Source organism: Larus michahellis, chromosome 1 (assembly GCF_964199755.1).
Source record: "Larus michahellis chromosome 1, bLarMic1.1, whole genome shotgun sequence".
NCBI lineage: Eukaryota > Metazoa > Chordata > Aves > Charadriiformes > Laridae > Larus > Larus michahellis.
Genome location: NC_133896.1, coordinates 69,952,295 through 69,968,380, shown reverse-complemented (window position 1 = coordinate 69,968,380; position 16,086 = coordinate 69,952,295). Strand labels below are relative to the sequence as shown.

General features: G+C 40.0%; 1 protein-coding gene across 7 annotated transcripts in view; it reads left to right on the top strand.

The window, feature by feature from the left end:
- EPS8 (EGFR pathway substrate 8, signaling adaptor) overlaps positions 1 to 16,086 on the top strand; it is a 139,063-nt gene that overhangs the window by 107,413 nt on the left and 15,564 nt on the right. For 5 of the 7 annotated variants that reach the window (XM_074585456.1, XM_074585465.1, XM_074585448.1 and 2 more), the window contains 7 exons: positions 23 to 149; positions 496 to 584; positions 4,172 to 4,246; positions 4,854 to 5,002; positions 7,234 to 7,417; positions 11,207 to 11,340; positions 15,079 to 15,190. In XM_074585456.1, coding sequence (XP_074441557.1) covers positions 23 to 149; positions 496 to 584; positions 4,172 to 4,246; positions 4,854 to 5,002; positions 7,234 to 7,417; positions 11,207 to 11,340; positions 15,079 to 15,190 — 870 coding nt within the window. The remainder of the gene's footprint in view (positions 1 to 22; positions 150 to 495; positions 585 to 4,171; positions 4,247 to 4,853; positions 5,003 to 7,233; positions 7,418 to 11,206; positions 11,341 to 15,078; positions 15,191 to 16,086) is intronic. The other 2 variants (XM_074585475.1, XM_074585430.1) reach the window with 1 other exon arrangement.

Sequence of the window (16,086 nt, the reverse complement as noted above, 5' to 3'; positions counted from 1 at the left end):
TTACTTTTCTTTTCTCCCATAGCAAATTCTGAACCATATTTTGGATGACATTGAGTATTTTGTTACCAAACTTCAAAAAGCTGCTGAAGCATTTGCTGAACTTTCGAAGAGGAAGAAAACTAAAAAAAATAAAAAGAAAGGACCTGGAGGTAGGAGTTCTCGCTGCACACAATTCTGTTCCTCTAAGGATTATTGAGGCTAGCAAATGTGGGGGTTTTTTTATGAATGTAGTAGTTTTCTTTCAATTTCAGCACAAAAGATCCTACGCAGTATATTGTTAGAGGGAAACCTGTGGAAATCATTTGCTTGAAGTCAGCAGCGAGTGACTAATTAGAGATATGACTTTAGAATATGCTCACTGTTGTGGTTCTATATTTACAAAATTCTGTAATTTGGTAAATTTATTATGTATTTATATGTTTACTATGCCTGTAATATTTATAGAAATTATATGCCATCTAAATGGATATATAAAAACTTCATTTTGTTCACCAGAGGGAGTTCTTACTCTCCGTGCAAAACCACCACCTCCAGATGAATTTGTTGACTGCTTCCAAAAATTCAAGCATGGCTTCAATCTCCTGGTAAGTGACTGTTAGTGGATATGGTGGTGTGAGGCATGCAGTAACAGTTCCTTTCCTGAGATAATTGATGTTAAGTATAAAATGATCTTTGTTTTCCCCACCACTACAAAATTAATTTGGGTGTCAGTTGTGCTGCACTGGTTTTCCTGTGTCTTACTTCACTAGTATGAAGTGAAGAACTAAAATTTTGGGGAAAGATGAATAGGACAAGGAAGAATCAGTAACACGACCTACTTGCTTTGCAGTTATTTTTAAGTTCAGTCTTCTTGGATGTTCCTGCTATTCCAGACAGCGTGGATGCATTATTGTTGACTCCCTCGAGGGAGCTGCAGATGGCTGTCTTGTCTTTGGGAATGTATTAATCAAGTCTTCTGCCTTCTGTCTAACTTTTCTGGTGCCTTGTCCATGTAGAAAATCCTTGTGGGTCTTAAATGCTTTACTGCTGCCAGCTGTGGTGGTCGTGCCATCCAGGGAATTGTGAGCCTGGGCCTCTGTTGTCTTGGTCTCCACTGCTCTTTCAGGAGAAGCAAACCCACAAGTATCCTCTTCAAGAATGACATACCTGGAAATGTAATCTTGTTTGGTCCTTGGCTGACACGCAGGAAGATAATTCAGCTGATACCTGACTGATCTTAGACATTTGCCTATTCCTTCTCCATCCAAGGCTGAAGTGAGACAAGAGCAGAGCTGGCAACCTCTGGCCTAGGTTGGCCTTTGAGCCAGCTTTGGGATGCTGCTCCTTAAGGGCTCTACACAGTGGCTAGATGAGCATATTTCTTTCTGCATTGTTGTGCTGCTTTTTTTTCTTGGTTCTTGAAAGCCTTTTGCTTGGGAAATTTGAGTTTAAATAGTAAAAGTATTTCTAGGAACGTCTGTTGGGATCACAGTTCTGTTGCATGCTTGCCAGCATCACCAGCTGTGGCTTTAGTTTTATTCAGCTATGCCCATCAGACTCCCTGTACTTTTTGCCATCATTACATAGGACCTTTCTGGCCTCAGAACAGTCCATCCAACAAATTACTGTCTCTTTATAGGTTCTCAACAAGCAGAGATGCTAATTCAAGAGCCTTCTCCTGGCATCTCCTTTCTGCAAGTGCTATTAAAGGAGGTCAGCAAGTGGGACACCTTCGAAGCATTTGCTTTCAGATACTGACTGTCCCTTCCAATTGCTGGGGAAGCTATGCCAATGGGGAAAATTGTTCTTGTCTTCACTGAGTGCAATCAGCTTTTTCTTCCTCTTGGGGAATGAATTATGATTGCAGGGCTGTAGGAGATATTTAGAAATGTTAAGAATATTTTTTTTTTTTCAAACCCTACATCAAATCCTGTGATTCTGACCTCAAAGGATTTCTGGTTTTGTGGGGATGGATGTCTTTAGAATATGCTGATCCTTCTCAGTAAGAGTGCTTGTAATGTTAAGTTTTTTTCCATTCTTACTTCTTATGCGTTCTGCATTTAAATTAGTTTTTCACCCCAAAACAATATGTGCATCTTTGAATCTTTATCTTCTGTGCAGAAGAAGCAGCAGTTCTTGTTTTGGTCCTCAGCAGCTTCTAGGGCCTGATTTCTAATGTTGCTCTTGAAGAGCTGTGCTGTATAACAGTGCTTTACTTCAGCATCATTGCGAGAGCCTTAAAAGCCTGAAATTTCACTTTCTGGTGCTTTATGTCAGACATGGAGAACTGTACAAAATGAAGAACCTAAATCTGAAAGTTTAAAAATAAAAGGAGCGGCTAGAAGAATAAAATCTTTGTCAGTAGAATGGAAACTGTTTTAAAACACCATGCTGGAAGCTCCTAGAAAATGCCTACCATATGTCGAAAAAACTTTAGAAAGACTGAAAGAAAGTTGTTATGACTGAAGAACAATGTATAGGAAGTTATTAGAAATAAAAACACATCCTCCTCCTTTCTTCATTTGGAGGCACACTCTGGAAGGCTAGATGTAAAAGTAGAATGAGGCTAGGCAAAAGCAGTTTGAGGAACAGATGGCAAGATGCAATAAAAATTACTATAACTTTTTAAAACACATTCTGGCATGCTACTTATTTCTGGAGCCTGCAGGGCCAACGGGTGATCAGTAAATAAAATAAATCCTCCAGGAAGCTGTATCACAGAAACTATATGTTTGTGGGGTTTTTTTAATGCATATATTTACTTGGAAAAGCCTGATAGTGGAAAATATGTTCATGAAAAGTGTTTTTTATGGGGGTACACAAGAGATTATCAGTTTCAAATTGAAGAACTGGTAATGAGTTAAAGAACAGCAAATCAAAATGGCAAGTTACAGGCAGATGAATAGAAGCCCTGTTTGAATGGGCACCATTGATCCATCTATTCCAAAAACTAAGTCAGCAGACCACACAGTATGGCACGTAACCTCTCTCAAACTGCCTTTCTTCCAGCGGAAGAGAAGTGTTTAAGATAATGCTGATAATCTTTACAGTCATTCCAAGAATCCGAGTGACTATGACAACTGGGTACCCCTGAGGTACTTGCACGTGGGATGCAGTTTGTAGGCAGGTATATTAAATTGAGGAAGAAGCAAACTTGCATCTTGCAAAACAAAATAACGTCTACAAATCCATCAGTTCTTTGATTTTGTTTCTTTGGATTTCCAAAACACATCCAGCAAGGTTGCACACCCTGAGGTTCTTAAAGAAACCGAGCTACTGTAAGGTTGAATGTAGCTTCTTAGATTCTTGTTTGGTGAAATAGAGAACAAATTATAGGACTAAAATGCCAGTTCTCAAAGTGCAGTAAATTCAGCAGTGAAGTCCCACACATGCCCCTGCAGAGGCCTTTGCTTGTGCAATGTCTTTACAGGTGTTCTGGCAAACGGGGAGTGAAGAGTCTACAGATGTGGAAATATCTCAAGATAGCAGATACAGTGACAGATGAAATTCAGTGGTGATAGATATGATAGAGCATGGACTGGTGGGGAAAAATCTCATATGTAAAACAAGTTAGAACAAAATGTTGATGTGATACAGATTCCTGTGAGAATGTCATCTGGGTTCAATGGCGATCAGCCAAGCAAATGTTAAGAACCATTAGGAAAAAAAAAAAAAAAAGAAAATCATCAAATAAAGAGCATCAACATGCTGTTATGTTCCCTGGCCTTATTTTGTTCCCAGTGTAGCAAAATTGAAGAAGGTACAGGGAAGACAAGAATGCTCCAAGGAATTATGTTAGCTTGGAAAAGACCAAACAGAGTGAGAATGCAATAAATATGTAAATGGTTATGAGCATCACTGGAAAAAGCAAGCAGAGAAGGATTGCTCAGTTTTCATTTGGAAAAGAACTACAGAATGCTAATGAAACTAAGAGATAGCAAATTTCCAAATGAGATGCCTCTTTACAAAGCATATAAGTCAGTTGTGGAACTTCTTGTTCTGCGCAATAGGTGTTAAAGCTACACATGGATTCAAAAGCAATTGGATGAATGAGCACTTACACTTAGCAGATGTTGCAGACAAAACACTGGGCTTAAGCGGACCTGACCAGGGATGGCCATTCTTACATGAAGTATTTATTATCACAAAAGTTAACCGTTTCATAAAATGTATCATTTTCCAATTCCTTCAGGCCAAATTAAAGTTCCATATCCAGAATCCTAGTGCGGCTGAATTGGTTCATTTTCTGTTTACCCCACTACATATGGTAAGGTTTTATCATTTTCTAATTGTTTTCCTTCAGAACTCTTGTATTTATATCCTCTGTGACCTTTTCAAGGATAACAAGATTGAAATGTTGTGTCCCTGGACAATAACTAAGGAGAAATGTGTGTCTCAGGACACTTCTCTTTAGAAAATAATTTATATCCTTTGCTGTGTATATTCACACCTATTAAATATATTTATTTAAATAACCTTTAGCTTTGTGTGTTACAGTTTGCCATTATAATTTTTAATTAACAATAAAAAAATTGAAATAATTTACATAATGCAGGAGGAGAGTTGGAAGGATAACCGTATGTCTGTTTAATGGCAGTATGCGTGATGTTGATCAGTAGAGCAAAAATAACATTGCCAAAAGTGGGTCTAAATGTAAAATGGTTGGTTACCAGGACAGCAGTTCTTTTGCAATAAATCCGTTAGTTAACCCATAGGATGTTAAGACACACTGTTAGCTTCTCAGAGGTTTTTTTGGAGGGTGTTTTTGTGAGTAACCAATGTTTCCTAGCAGCACTGTAGGTAACTTATGTTCACAGTAACTTCCTTACTGACAATGTGTTTGTTCTTTGTGTTATTTGAATACTTGGATTTAGGTGGTGCAGACAACAGGAGGTCCAGAGCTTGCTGGTACAGTACTCAGCCCCCTCTTAACAAAAGATACTGTAGACTTCCTGCGATATACTGTCACTAGTGAGGAAGGACAGTTATGGATGTCATTGGGTGACACATGGACCAAAGCCAGGTGAGAAAAAGCCACTGCATATTTTAGAGACGATCTCTAAACTCACGTTTATTGACACGATCTTAACCAGGTTATCCGCTCCCCAATAAACTCAATATTCATTTGTCAGGCTTTCGACTCTTCAGAACTGTTCTTTAAAGTTTTTGGAAAGGAGCTCTTCAGCGTCAGTGGGATTTGGTAGTGGTTTGATTTTAGGGGTCTCAAGGAGGGAGAAAATGCAGACAGAATTTCTTTTTTTTTGTCCATGGTATGAAGAACCTCTTGACATAACCTTTTGCAGTCAGTTTTTTCTGAACTGTCCCTTGCATGTTTCCGGTTGTTTTTCACCCTTATTTTTCCAACCCAGCTATCTTGACTTCATTAACGATCAGTCTGAAGAAGTTGCAATAAAAAGTGACAAAATATTGATGAACAGGATACACATTTCAATTTTCAGTGTTTATTGGCTGAACCATGTCACATGTGCATACCCTACATGTTGTGCTTATGGATTCACTGTTATGGTTAGGCCTAGCTGAAAATTAACTATTTTATACATTTGTTGTTTTTGAAGCAAGTATATGGTTTGAAAATACTTAAGTAAATAGAAAGTGCAAAAAAAAAAAGCTTTAAATTTGCAAAGTATGTTTTAACTCTGTAATCTGTGGTAGATAAGTGCTTTTGATGATGATTAAGTATATGCAATCACTTGGGCTGGAAATGCGTCATGTATTTTGTGTTTATTCATCCTTGCTCTTAGATTTCGAATTGGAACATAAATACCTACCAAGTAGATTTCTTTAAGTAATTGATTGATTAAAAAGTAGTTGAGTGTTTTGCTGGTAAGGAAGGCTGCATGGAAGGCCCTAGGGCATGGAGTGATAAACACCCTCAGAGTAGGGAGAGTGACGTACAGTTCTTTCCCTTCCTTGAGCTCACTCTGCCGCAGGACCAGGAATGTTAAAGTTCATCCTTTGGGCCTATTGTTTGGCCTGCTACTACAAAATGAGGTGGAAACAGGAGTTGCAGCTCCTTGTGATTGCCAGAGAGCTTACCCCAGCAAAGCACCATCCGCTTGCCTTTACCTGCCTCAAGCTCTGCTGGCTTCATAGCAGCTTGTGGTGATACCGGCAGTGGAAATTGCCTCATAGCATTGGAGCCCCATGCAGGAAAAGTGGGTCACTGGTAAAATAATGGGCTCCTTGTCTTGGGAACTACCGTCATCATTTGTTTAGTCCATCCTGAAAAAAGTTTAATGGAAATAGAAGTAGCTCGTGTTGGGCAGTGAAGAATGAAGAAGCACTTAGAATACAGCTGGTTGACCTGTGCAGATTAGAAATGATGGTCTGAATGATCTCAGTCTACAGAGGTACACTGTGGTGTGAATGGTGAAACTCAAGGGTTACTGACCCGTTTGAGGCCTGCTAATGGGCTAGCAATTGCTGGCTGCTTCTGCAACTTGTGTAACTGGCAGCATTTGTCCCTTAATTTTGAGCAGTGTCAACAACAAGACTGTTAAAAGACTGTAACATACATTCCCGTTTCTGCTTCCACTGTGAAGATACAGTAAGTTATACTGTGGGGCAGCTTGTTATGTATAATGAAAAGGCAGAGCATGAAAATGTTTGTTTATGAAAACTACAATAGGGAATGCTAATGGAGCTCTGAAAACTGGCACAGTATTTTAAAAAGATCAATCTGGGCAGCAAATGTGATGATAATTCTTGTGCCTTGGAGCATGTAGAGTTGGGGTTTTTTGTCAGTAAATGCTATTGCTTAACTTTTTCTTTTAGGTGTAGCTGTGCCCCCTAAGTTTCCATGCTTCACATCTGCTTTCAGACTTTCTTATAAAGCAGGCTGTTTCTTTGGAGTCTTTTGTCTGGTGCTTTAACACAAATAGAGCATTGCAATTATTTTTCCTCATGTGACAGTTGAAACAAATCCTAGATTTGTTTGTGATTGATTCTTCTGTTACTCATCCTTTGCTACAAGACAAAAATTTGTTGTGTTTTACCACTGTCAAGTCCTTAGGACAGGAGCAGTTTCTTTCTGCAGGGCACAGCAGGGAGCATAGTTGTGGTCAATAAATGTTTTTGCTGATTTTCTGAGTTCTAGCACAATTCTGCCTGTACTTTAATCCCAGCCTCTCCTCTATACTACTTAAAATTCTAAGCATTTCAATGTTTAGGAAACATATGAAATCAATATTTGTATGGCCCTTGATACAGATCTCTAATTTACTTTTCATACAGAGCGGATTGGCCCAAAGACCATTTTATTCCACCTTATGTCCCCCGTTTCCGAAATGGTTGGGAGCCTCCTTTGCTGAACTTCATGGGAGCTCCAAAGGAGCAAGAACTCAATCATTTGGCTGAGTCTGTGGCAAATGTTGCAGAGCAACAGCGGAAGCAAGAAATGAAAAGACTGTCCACTGAGGTAGGTTGTCTGAAGGCAACACCAACTGTTTCCTTCATAGCAAAAATATTCTGCGATATTGTTGGGGTAACCGTACTCTGATGTCTGCTACATCAGTGCAAACTCATTATACTTATATTTAAGTTATACGGAACCAAATACCTCTTCAGCCACCAAAAACGTGATTAGGAAAACCATAAGGCTTTTGCCTACTGCTCTCCTTGAACTTCGTGAACTTTCCTGCCTCAGTTGGGAGGACAATCCGAGCCCGTACGGTTCAGTTTGATTCTTGACCTGTGCTTTCAGATCCCATTGATTTTGGTCATATATACTTCAGGTAGGATTTGAACCAAAGCATTCTCAAATGTGCATTCATGCACAGGCACACAGACAAAAAGTAAAAAACACCACTTTTTGGGGAATTTTGGATTTAAGCTGCTTCCTCACAAATGTGGAATTCACTATTCCTTTCATTAATTTCTTGATACTTTCACTGTATTGCAAGAAAGTATGTGGAGGTGCTATAGCAGTAATGTCATCTCAGGTAATTTAGGCCTACTTCTGAAAAACAGCTGCCAATTGGAAGAATTATTGCACAGGAACATTTTTCCCATCCTTTTATCCCAAGAAATGTGATCATTTTAGCAAAAAATAAGTTATTCTGTTTAAAGGATGGAAACATGCGTCACCATCTAAAGCCTTCAGAGAAACCAGAGTGCGTATTCTGTGTAACTTTGCTGAGAAACAAAGGGACTGACTATAAAGATTCTACACCCTACTCTCTTTCAGTAGAGTTGGCCAGAATAGGTACTTTGGTTTATGTGAAAATTTTAAGAATAAAAGTGGATTGTGTTGCTTTTTTGTTCAGAAAAAAAGATACTGCCTTTTTAAACATGTAAAAGTTTTAGTTCTGGATGCTTTTTGTTGTTTCAATTTAAAATTTTAATTTATTTTTCTATGCTAGCTTTAGTTTCAATCAAGCGTTAGCTAGTTCAAGATGCCCTGCTAGCAGCTGTGATATGTAAGTGCACCTAAGGGTTTTCTAGGTTCAGTCCATAGTCTTTCTTCCATAGTCCTGTCTTCCTTAAGCAACCTACACCAGTACTGTATTTGGAGTACATCTTAATGCAATGATACTGGATTTTATCTTAATTTTAAAATACCTTTTTATCTGTTAGTGGAAAAACGCACATATGTAAGAAGATTCAAGGGAAGGATTAATGGCTGTTGTGAGGTGGCGTTCTCTTGCAGAGCAATTCTCTTATTGGAGACAACAAAGCTTCCCCAAAAGCTTATCAAAACTGTCCACGGAAAGCTTGTCACAATAAAACTTTGTTTTCATCAGAATCTCCGTTAGTCAAAGAAAAAAAAAGACAACCAGAAAACCTCTACTCAGCTATAGGGACAAACAAGTTGGGTAAAAAGTCTGCCAAGCAAAGGAGGATAACATGGTACATAGTTGATTACTTAAAACACTGGCTTTATGCCTAACAAGATATGCAAGAATAAATGTACCAAAACCCAAGTTATTGCCAATGATTCGTTGTGAGCAAAAAAGCATTTAGTAAAGTAAATGGGCACAATAATATGAAATGTAGCTGTTGCCATTGCTGTCACCCCTTTCCCTAGTCAGCTTCCAAAAAAATCTCATCAAATATTGTCTCAGTGTTTCACTGCTGCTCTACATTTCCATGAAGGTTTGTTTTGTTTTGCCTTTGTTTTTTTTTTTTAAACAATTTTATAGGGGTGGTGAAATACATTGAGGGATTTTTTTTGCTTGTGTTTCAGGGAATTAATTTCATTCTTTTTGGTGTCAGTAATGTTGGTTGGATTGGTAGCTGTCTGTGCCAGCTTAGCCTCTTCATCTTAATCATCAAAAGACCAAAAAAACCCAATTAAAATAAATCCCAGTTCACTGAAGGCGTTTATGTGCCTGGGATGTCAGGCCTTGGTTTCATGACTGTTGCTGATTCCCACGTGGTCTTGGGCAAGTCGTTTAACCTGGGTACCATGGTTCCTTGCACCAGTGCCTCCTCGGGCGCATCCCTAGGGGGAAGACCGCTGAGCTGCTTAATAGCTGTGAAAGGCTGCAGGTACTCAGCTGGAAAAAGCTGCCCCAGTGCAAAATGTTATTTATCTGCATCAAAAGGACCGCCCTGGAGTGGGTGATACCAGACGCGCTTTCCCAAGTCTGCCGTAACAGCTTGTTTAACGAAGGGTGCTGGAAAAATGAGAATTAAAGTGTTCGTCCCTTGCCGCTAATTGGCCCTGTGTGACGTTACTTCCCGAGGTCCGAAGCTGCGTGTCAAGGGCTGTGTCCCACTGGGAATGGAGAGGGGGTGCGTGCAGCTGCCCCAGCCGCCCTCCCAGCTGGGCAGGGACTGCTCTGGCATCTGGCAAAGTGCATTGGAGGTTCCTCCTCATGAGAACCATTTTTTTTTAAATTTTTTTTTTTTTTCCTTTTCATTCCCAAACCTTAAGATGTAGTCACACACTACTTCCCGCTGGGAAGGGGTTTCCAGGTGGAGCCAGTTCAGGACTTCAGTTGAGGACTTCAAATAGCAGTGAAACAACAGGGAACTGGTGATAGAGAGCCCAGTGAGGCTGAGGCGATGCAGATAATTTGTGTGTGAAGTAAAATGAGTCCCTGCTTCCTGGGTGTCTTTTGATGTAAGGTGTAAGCTGGGTGACACTTGAGATTTTTTTTTTTTTTCAGAGAGGTCTTAATAATACAGTTTTAAAGAATATTCTATGTGTAGGGGCAAGGTTGTGTGGTTTTAATTTCTTTTCATAAAGCCTGAGCCTCGTAGACACGTGTCTCTGGGCACCAGGTCGGGTACTTGGAGGTAGAAATTAGGCGAATGGTTTTTCTGTAGCCACACAGACAGGGAAAAAAACCAACCCAACAAAACATTAAACCAGGCTTAGAGATTTGGAAATTTCTGATGAATCTCAGCTGTTCTAACTTGCTGCAACGGGACGGTGGTGTAAGGAAAAGATCTAGAATGAGCAATTTCAATATCGTTATCTCCAGAAATGAATTGCTTAGCTTGCTTTTGTTTTGGGGGATGGTGATTAAAATAATTCTCACTTAGAAGCAGAGTATCGTTGCTGTACTTCAGGTGTTTTGGTTTTTTTTCAAAGGACTGCTGTTCAAAAAGAATTTCCTAAAGCCTTGAATATTCTTATATATGTGCTTGTGATAAATTGTGATTCTTTTCCTTAATTAAAATCCTTAATTATACCAACTACCACATTCCTTTTTTGCATTTCTTCTTTGACTATGGTCATATTCAGCAAGAGGGTGACATAAACGAGCCGCTGATATTATGCTCCTGCAATTGAGTGATAGTTTTACTAGGGAGGTTTTATTTCTTCTACAGACATACTGTTAGCTAGCTAGAGTTTTCTGGCTCTAAGTGTACATCTAGAACAAAAGCTCAAAGTGGTTTTTCAGCGCTGTTTATTTTAAAGCCGTGCAGTCATTGTTGTTTGTAAGTTGTGTTGCTGTAGTGATATCTGAGAGATGACACAGACCTTGCCCCAGAGAACTGTTTTTCTAAAGACTAGCCACTGCAATATTAATGCAGTGGGATGACTTAGGATAGAAATTCTTTTATTCTTATCCTTTTGATCTCCGTGTTTATGTATTTGAAATGCAGAAGTTATTAACTTTTCATAGCAGAACCCTGAGCACCTGAGGACACCTGAATGCTGACAGGGCCCTAGGGGGGCTGGATTAAGTGAACGAGGCGGTGGGGTTGATGACACTAATCCACCTTGTGGCTTTCTTTCTGTTTTGTCTTCCAGCCTCCCAGTGTTCCCGACTACCCTCCGTCCGACGGGTATGCATTCAGTAACACGGTTTACAAAAGAGGGCCTCTGCTGGACCAGGGGGCGGCTGTTGCCGCCTTTAAGCAAACTGTTAGCCGACATGTAGATAGGTAACACTGAATCAGCGGCGTGCGTGGTGCTGTGGATAACTGTCCCGACTTATTGCTATTGGGGTGGCGGTGTCTGTAATTACCTCTGGTTGCGTCTGGACCAGATCGTTATTTCTATGAGGAAGCGATTCTTGTTAGCAGTGGGAATTCTGCTTTTGCTTCTCTAAGGCACATCATTAAGACTCTTTTAGTATGTTTTCTATGAAACTGCCCTGTTTATGTATGCTGTTAAATCGATGCTTTTGTCAAAAATTATATGGTGGAATTCCAATGCTATTGAGAATGCAGAATCCTCCTGTTTGGGTTTAAATTTTATTTCTGCTTTGTTTCATGTTTTTAAAAATATTCTTTGCTCTTTTCAGAACTACAAAGAATGACAAGTCTACTCTGAGATTCATCCCTCCTTGTTTTGAATGATCGTTTGATTTGTTTAGCTGCTCACTTAAGTGCTCCATAGTCTCCTGCTTTTTGTTTTCTGGGATAGTGCATAAATATCCCCTTTCAGAGTAGTACCTCTGTGTTTATTCCATTCTCTTTCAAATGGTACAAAAAGTGCTCTGAAATGTTTGCATGGCAACCAGTGTCTTTTAGCACATCCTCTTCCATCCTTTTCATTTTAGCCTAAATCCGAATAGCTTGACAAGATCAAATGCAGTCATCCTTGGAGTCCCAGCCTTGTCTCTGGGGAGGATTTGTACTGGTACAAACTGGAAGTAAATCAGTAAAGTGGTGTTGGAATTGCTCCCCTGTGCCAACCTATAGCACCGTATGAAGAGTATTTTAGCTTATGTGCAATGGAAGATGTTTAAGCTAAGCCTTGGGGATCAGATTGCTGGTTAAAACAGCTTTGATGTAACTCTTTTGAGGAAAACCTTTGCATAACCCCTCCTTTTGAGCTGTGTGCTAAAAGAGCCTGTTAATCTGCATGCAAACATACTCTCATGTGGTGTGCAGGGTGAAGGCTTGATTCTTTTCCTGAACTTTGGATTTATTCTTCATAACAACAGCAGCAGTAGTAGTCACCTCTAATCTTTTTCTCAAACTTGATTACTCTTTGGGTTCTTGTCTCAGGACCAGTCAGCTTGAAGCATAGATGATGCGTACTCTAAATTCCTTTCTCTCTTATCTGTAACGTGGTAAGACCTGTTTTGTCCTTTCAGAGTAAGAGTATTCCATGCAGATGTTGTTGCCTTCATTTCAGGTTTAGAGAATGGGGCTTATTGCATTGAACTATAGATGATATCAGTGTATCTGGCTGCAGCTGAAAGAGTCATCCAGCCTCCTCTGTGGCGGGTAAAGAGAAATGGGTGTTTCTAAGACGCAGTTCATGTAAGGTGAAATTACTCTTTTGAAAGATGTGAAGAGAGACCTGCAGTAGTGGTGCCTGTTTCTCACCGCTGGTTGCCAGAGAGAGTCTAGATGGCTGGTACTGATGCAAACACCCACAGTGTGCCCCTGTCTTCCAGTCTGTTCAACACGACACAAACTTCCATTTGTTAATTGGCTCGTGAGGCATGTATAATATGTGCCTGGCAGGAGCTCTTTATTGGGGGAAAGCTGTTAGTAAGTATTACCCCAATTAGCTTCCATTGAAAGATAAATTTTAAATCATCTGTGAAGAAGCAGGTGGAGGAGTGGGCTTGGGGGAGGGAGTGAGAAATTCAAGCTGATCCTTTAAGCCATCGTTTGCTGGTCCTTGTTCAAAGACAGCATTCCTAATGAGCAGTCCGAGCGCAGTGACCAGGCCACCCACTACCTTCTGGTGGACAGTTAGGTTACACGGGGAACTTCAGTGAGCCTTATTCCAACATGCCAGGACCTCCATGAAGGTGTGCTTTCCTTGGGTGACTTAAAGTTAAGTGTTAGGACCTTAAACTTTCAGCGTGTTACGGGGTATATCAGGGACTCTGATGCTGAAAGAGAACTGAATAGATTCTCAGCAAGTCGTGTAGTGTTTCACAGCAGTATGTTGTGTAGATTGTTTTTGTGCTGTTGTTTGAAGAAAAGCACCCTGGAAGTTTCTGCAATCCACTAGAGTCTCATTCAGCATGCGCAGGCGAGCAAAGGGCTGCAGTTACGGTGTATCGGACAGGCAGTAAGAAAGCACGGTGGAGGATGGAGGGAAGGAAGCACTGAGAATATTGTGCCCCACGTAAATTGTTTGGCTCATTAAGCTGGGCTTGAAGAATTATGGCCACTTCAGAAGCGTACGGCCACTGACTAGCCGGTGCTCTGGGGATGTTGCTGTTGATTGCAACAGAGTGGAGTAAAACTGAAACGTAAGCATTTTGTTAAATTCTTCCTGAGTTACGGTTTTTGAAGGGATCAGGATACTTAGGTGTGGACAGGGTAGGAAGACACTGTTAGTGAAACGAGTTTGGAAAGGCAGCCTAAAAGTAAAAGTGCCTTCAGAGGTACATTAGTCATATCCCTGAAATAGTAAGAAGGGAGTTCAAAATTATATGAACTTTGAGTGGGTGGCGGAAAAAAATTGGGATTACTCACACATCTTTCAGCCTCGTAACAGCTATTCTGCAGGGTGGGGTTCATCCGGTGTTTTGCACTCTCTCCTTAAACACTTTTAGTGTTTTGTCTTTCTTTCAAAATAATCTTTCAGTCTAAATGTGACTCTTCTTTTGTTCTGCTCTTCAAGTCAAGTGAGACAGTTCTCCACAGCCATGCAATAGCTAGGTAACTAATGGACTGCTCAGGCACACCTGGGACCCACAGTTACGCGGTACCAGCCTCAACAACCACCTGCATTTGTATCCCTGTGCTATGACGTCATATGCAGCATTTCAAACCATTGATTGCTTCGTGTTTTCATTATCTGTTTGGATTTTTTTTTTTTTTTTTTTGACTTTACTACCTGGTATGGGTTTGGGTTGTTGGGCGTAATTTGCAATAAGTGAAAAATGTTACTGTTTATTTTGGACCTGTTTTGAGGGGGCCGGGGGGCTTCTCACCTTGAAGAGGTAAAACGCTGAAGAAGCTAGTAGCTTCTTACCCAAAGGCCTTCTGAACAGGTCTTTCCTCATGGAAACAGAAAGACGCAGAGTTAAACTGTGGTATCCCTTGTTCTACAATGAGCACTGTTTGTAACCGCCAAGAAGTTATTTTTCATTTTTAATTGATACAGTAACTTGAGGTTGTTAGAGTTTGATAATAGCTTATGGTCAATTAAGAAAACTGATCTACAGTAGGTGAGCATTTTTTAGAGCTTGATTCCATTGGTGTTTATGGCAAAAATTTATTCATCTGTGATGTATATGAAACAATTTATGATGAGCACGAGAAATACATTTTCATACAAAACACAAGATATCAATTACATACTAAGTATAGTCATTTGTTTGTATGGCAAATGATTGTTTAACCTACTGTAGGAAAACAGACTAAATATAGTGTACATGTTTATTTTAAAACAATGGCACCTGCTAATCTAAGTTGTAATCATACATCTTGCAAGCAGTGAGCCAATAAAGAGTGCCAAGTACCAGTTCTTAAGGTCCATGTAGCTCAACCGCCTCTTTCTTTTGTTTCTTTTTTTTTTTTTTTTTTTTTTTGGGGCAGTTAAACCAGTGTGTTATGAATAGGTAGTCCTACAGCAGCATCATGTTATGGTAGGGTGGGAGTTTTTGTTTAATTGTTTTGCAGGTTGTCGGAAGAGGGTGTTTTGTCTGTGTTTTTATTTGCTTGAATGTCTCACTGAACAATAGTCTGATCTTTGCTTTGCAGAAACTATGAAGCACACAGTAAAGCACAGACCAAGAAATATGCCAAATGCAGGTATGAATTTATGGCAAGGAACAACAGTGAGCTTTCTGTCATGAAAGAAGAGATTGTAGAGGTAAATTTCTTTTTTTTTTTTTTTTTTTGCAAAGAGAAAACATGAATTTCAGGTACTGCTCAAAGCTGAGGATACTTTTCCTGCAGACAGTGTGGCTGTTCTTAATGATTACTTCAATGTGTTTGATTTAGCTCCCTTAACATGCAAAGTTCAATCAATTCGTTTTGCATCACAGGCAAGATAAACGGAGATTCTGCGCTGACTTATGAATTGATGCTGTAGAGATCCATGCTAGAAATATATTTGTGTGTTTCCTCTGTCTTCTCTGTTGTTCTTTTAAAAGCCTAATTCAGTAGTATTTAAATAACTGTCTCTGGCAAACACCATCTGTGTACACACAGGGCATAGTGAAAGACTGTCCTTACCTGGAAGAGTTGATACGCTGAAAGCTAGACATGTTTGGAAGGGAGGGAGTAAGAAAGAGAGAAAATATCGCGTATAAGATTGCACAGCAGGTAGTCAGTTTTCAGACTTCTCCTCGCCATCCTGCTCCAGTTCCCTGTTTACTCTGAAGTGCTCTCTCTCCAAATTTGTGCTCTCCTAGAAGGATGCAGTTTTCCTTGAGTTATTAGTAGTTACTTATTCCTTTTGTCAACAGTGTAAAGGTTGTAGAGATGCCAGCCTCTCTGCACAAGTATTTGATTTTCATTCTACTGACTTGTCCAGCACATGTCTGAGTTTACAGAGGTTCATTACACACTTTTCTTCCCTATCCTTTCTTCAGAGCCACGTTCTGAAAAGTGCAGTACGACCATGTAGAATTAATGATGGTGATAGTCAAGGAAGCCTACAAGGGTTTCTCAGGGACATCTGTGTAAGATCTGTTGGCAATCACAGAACCTGGCAAAGTTATGGTTTTGTTTCGAAATGATGCCCAGTCTTAAGTACTGGCAGGA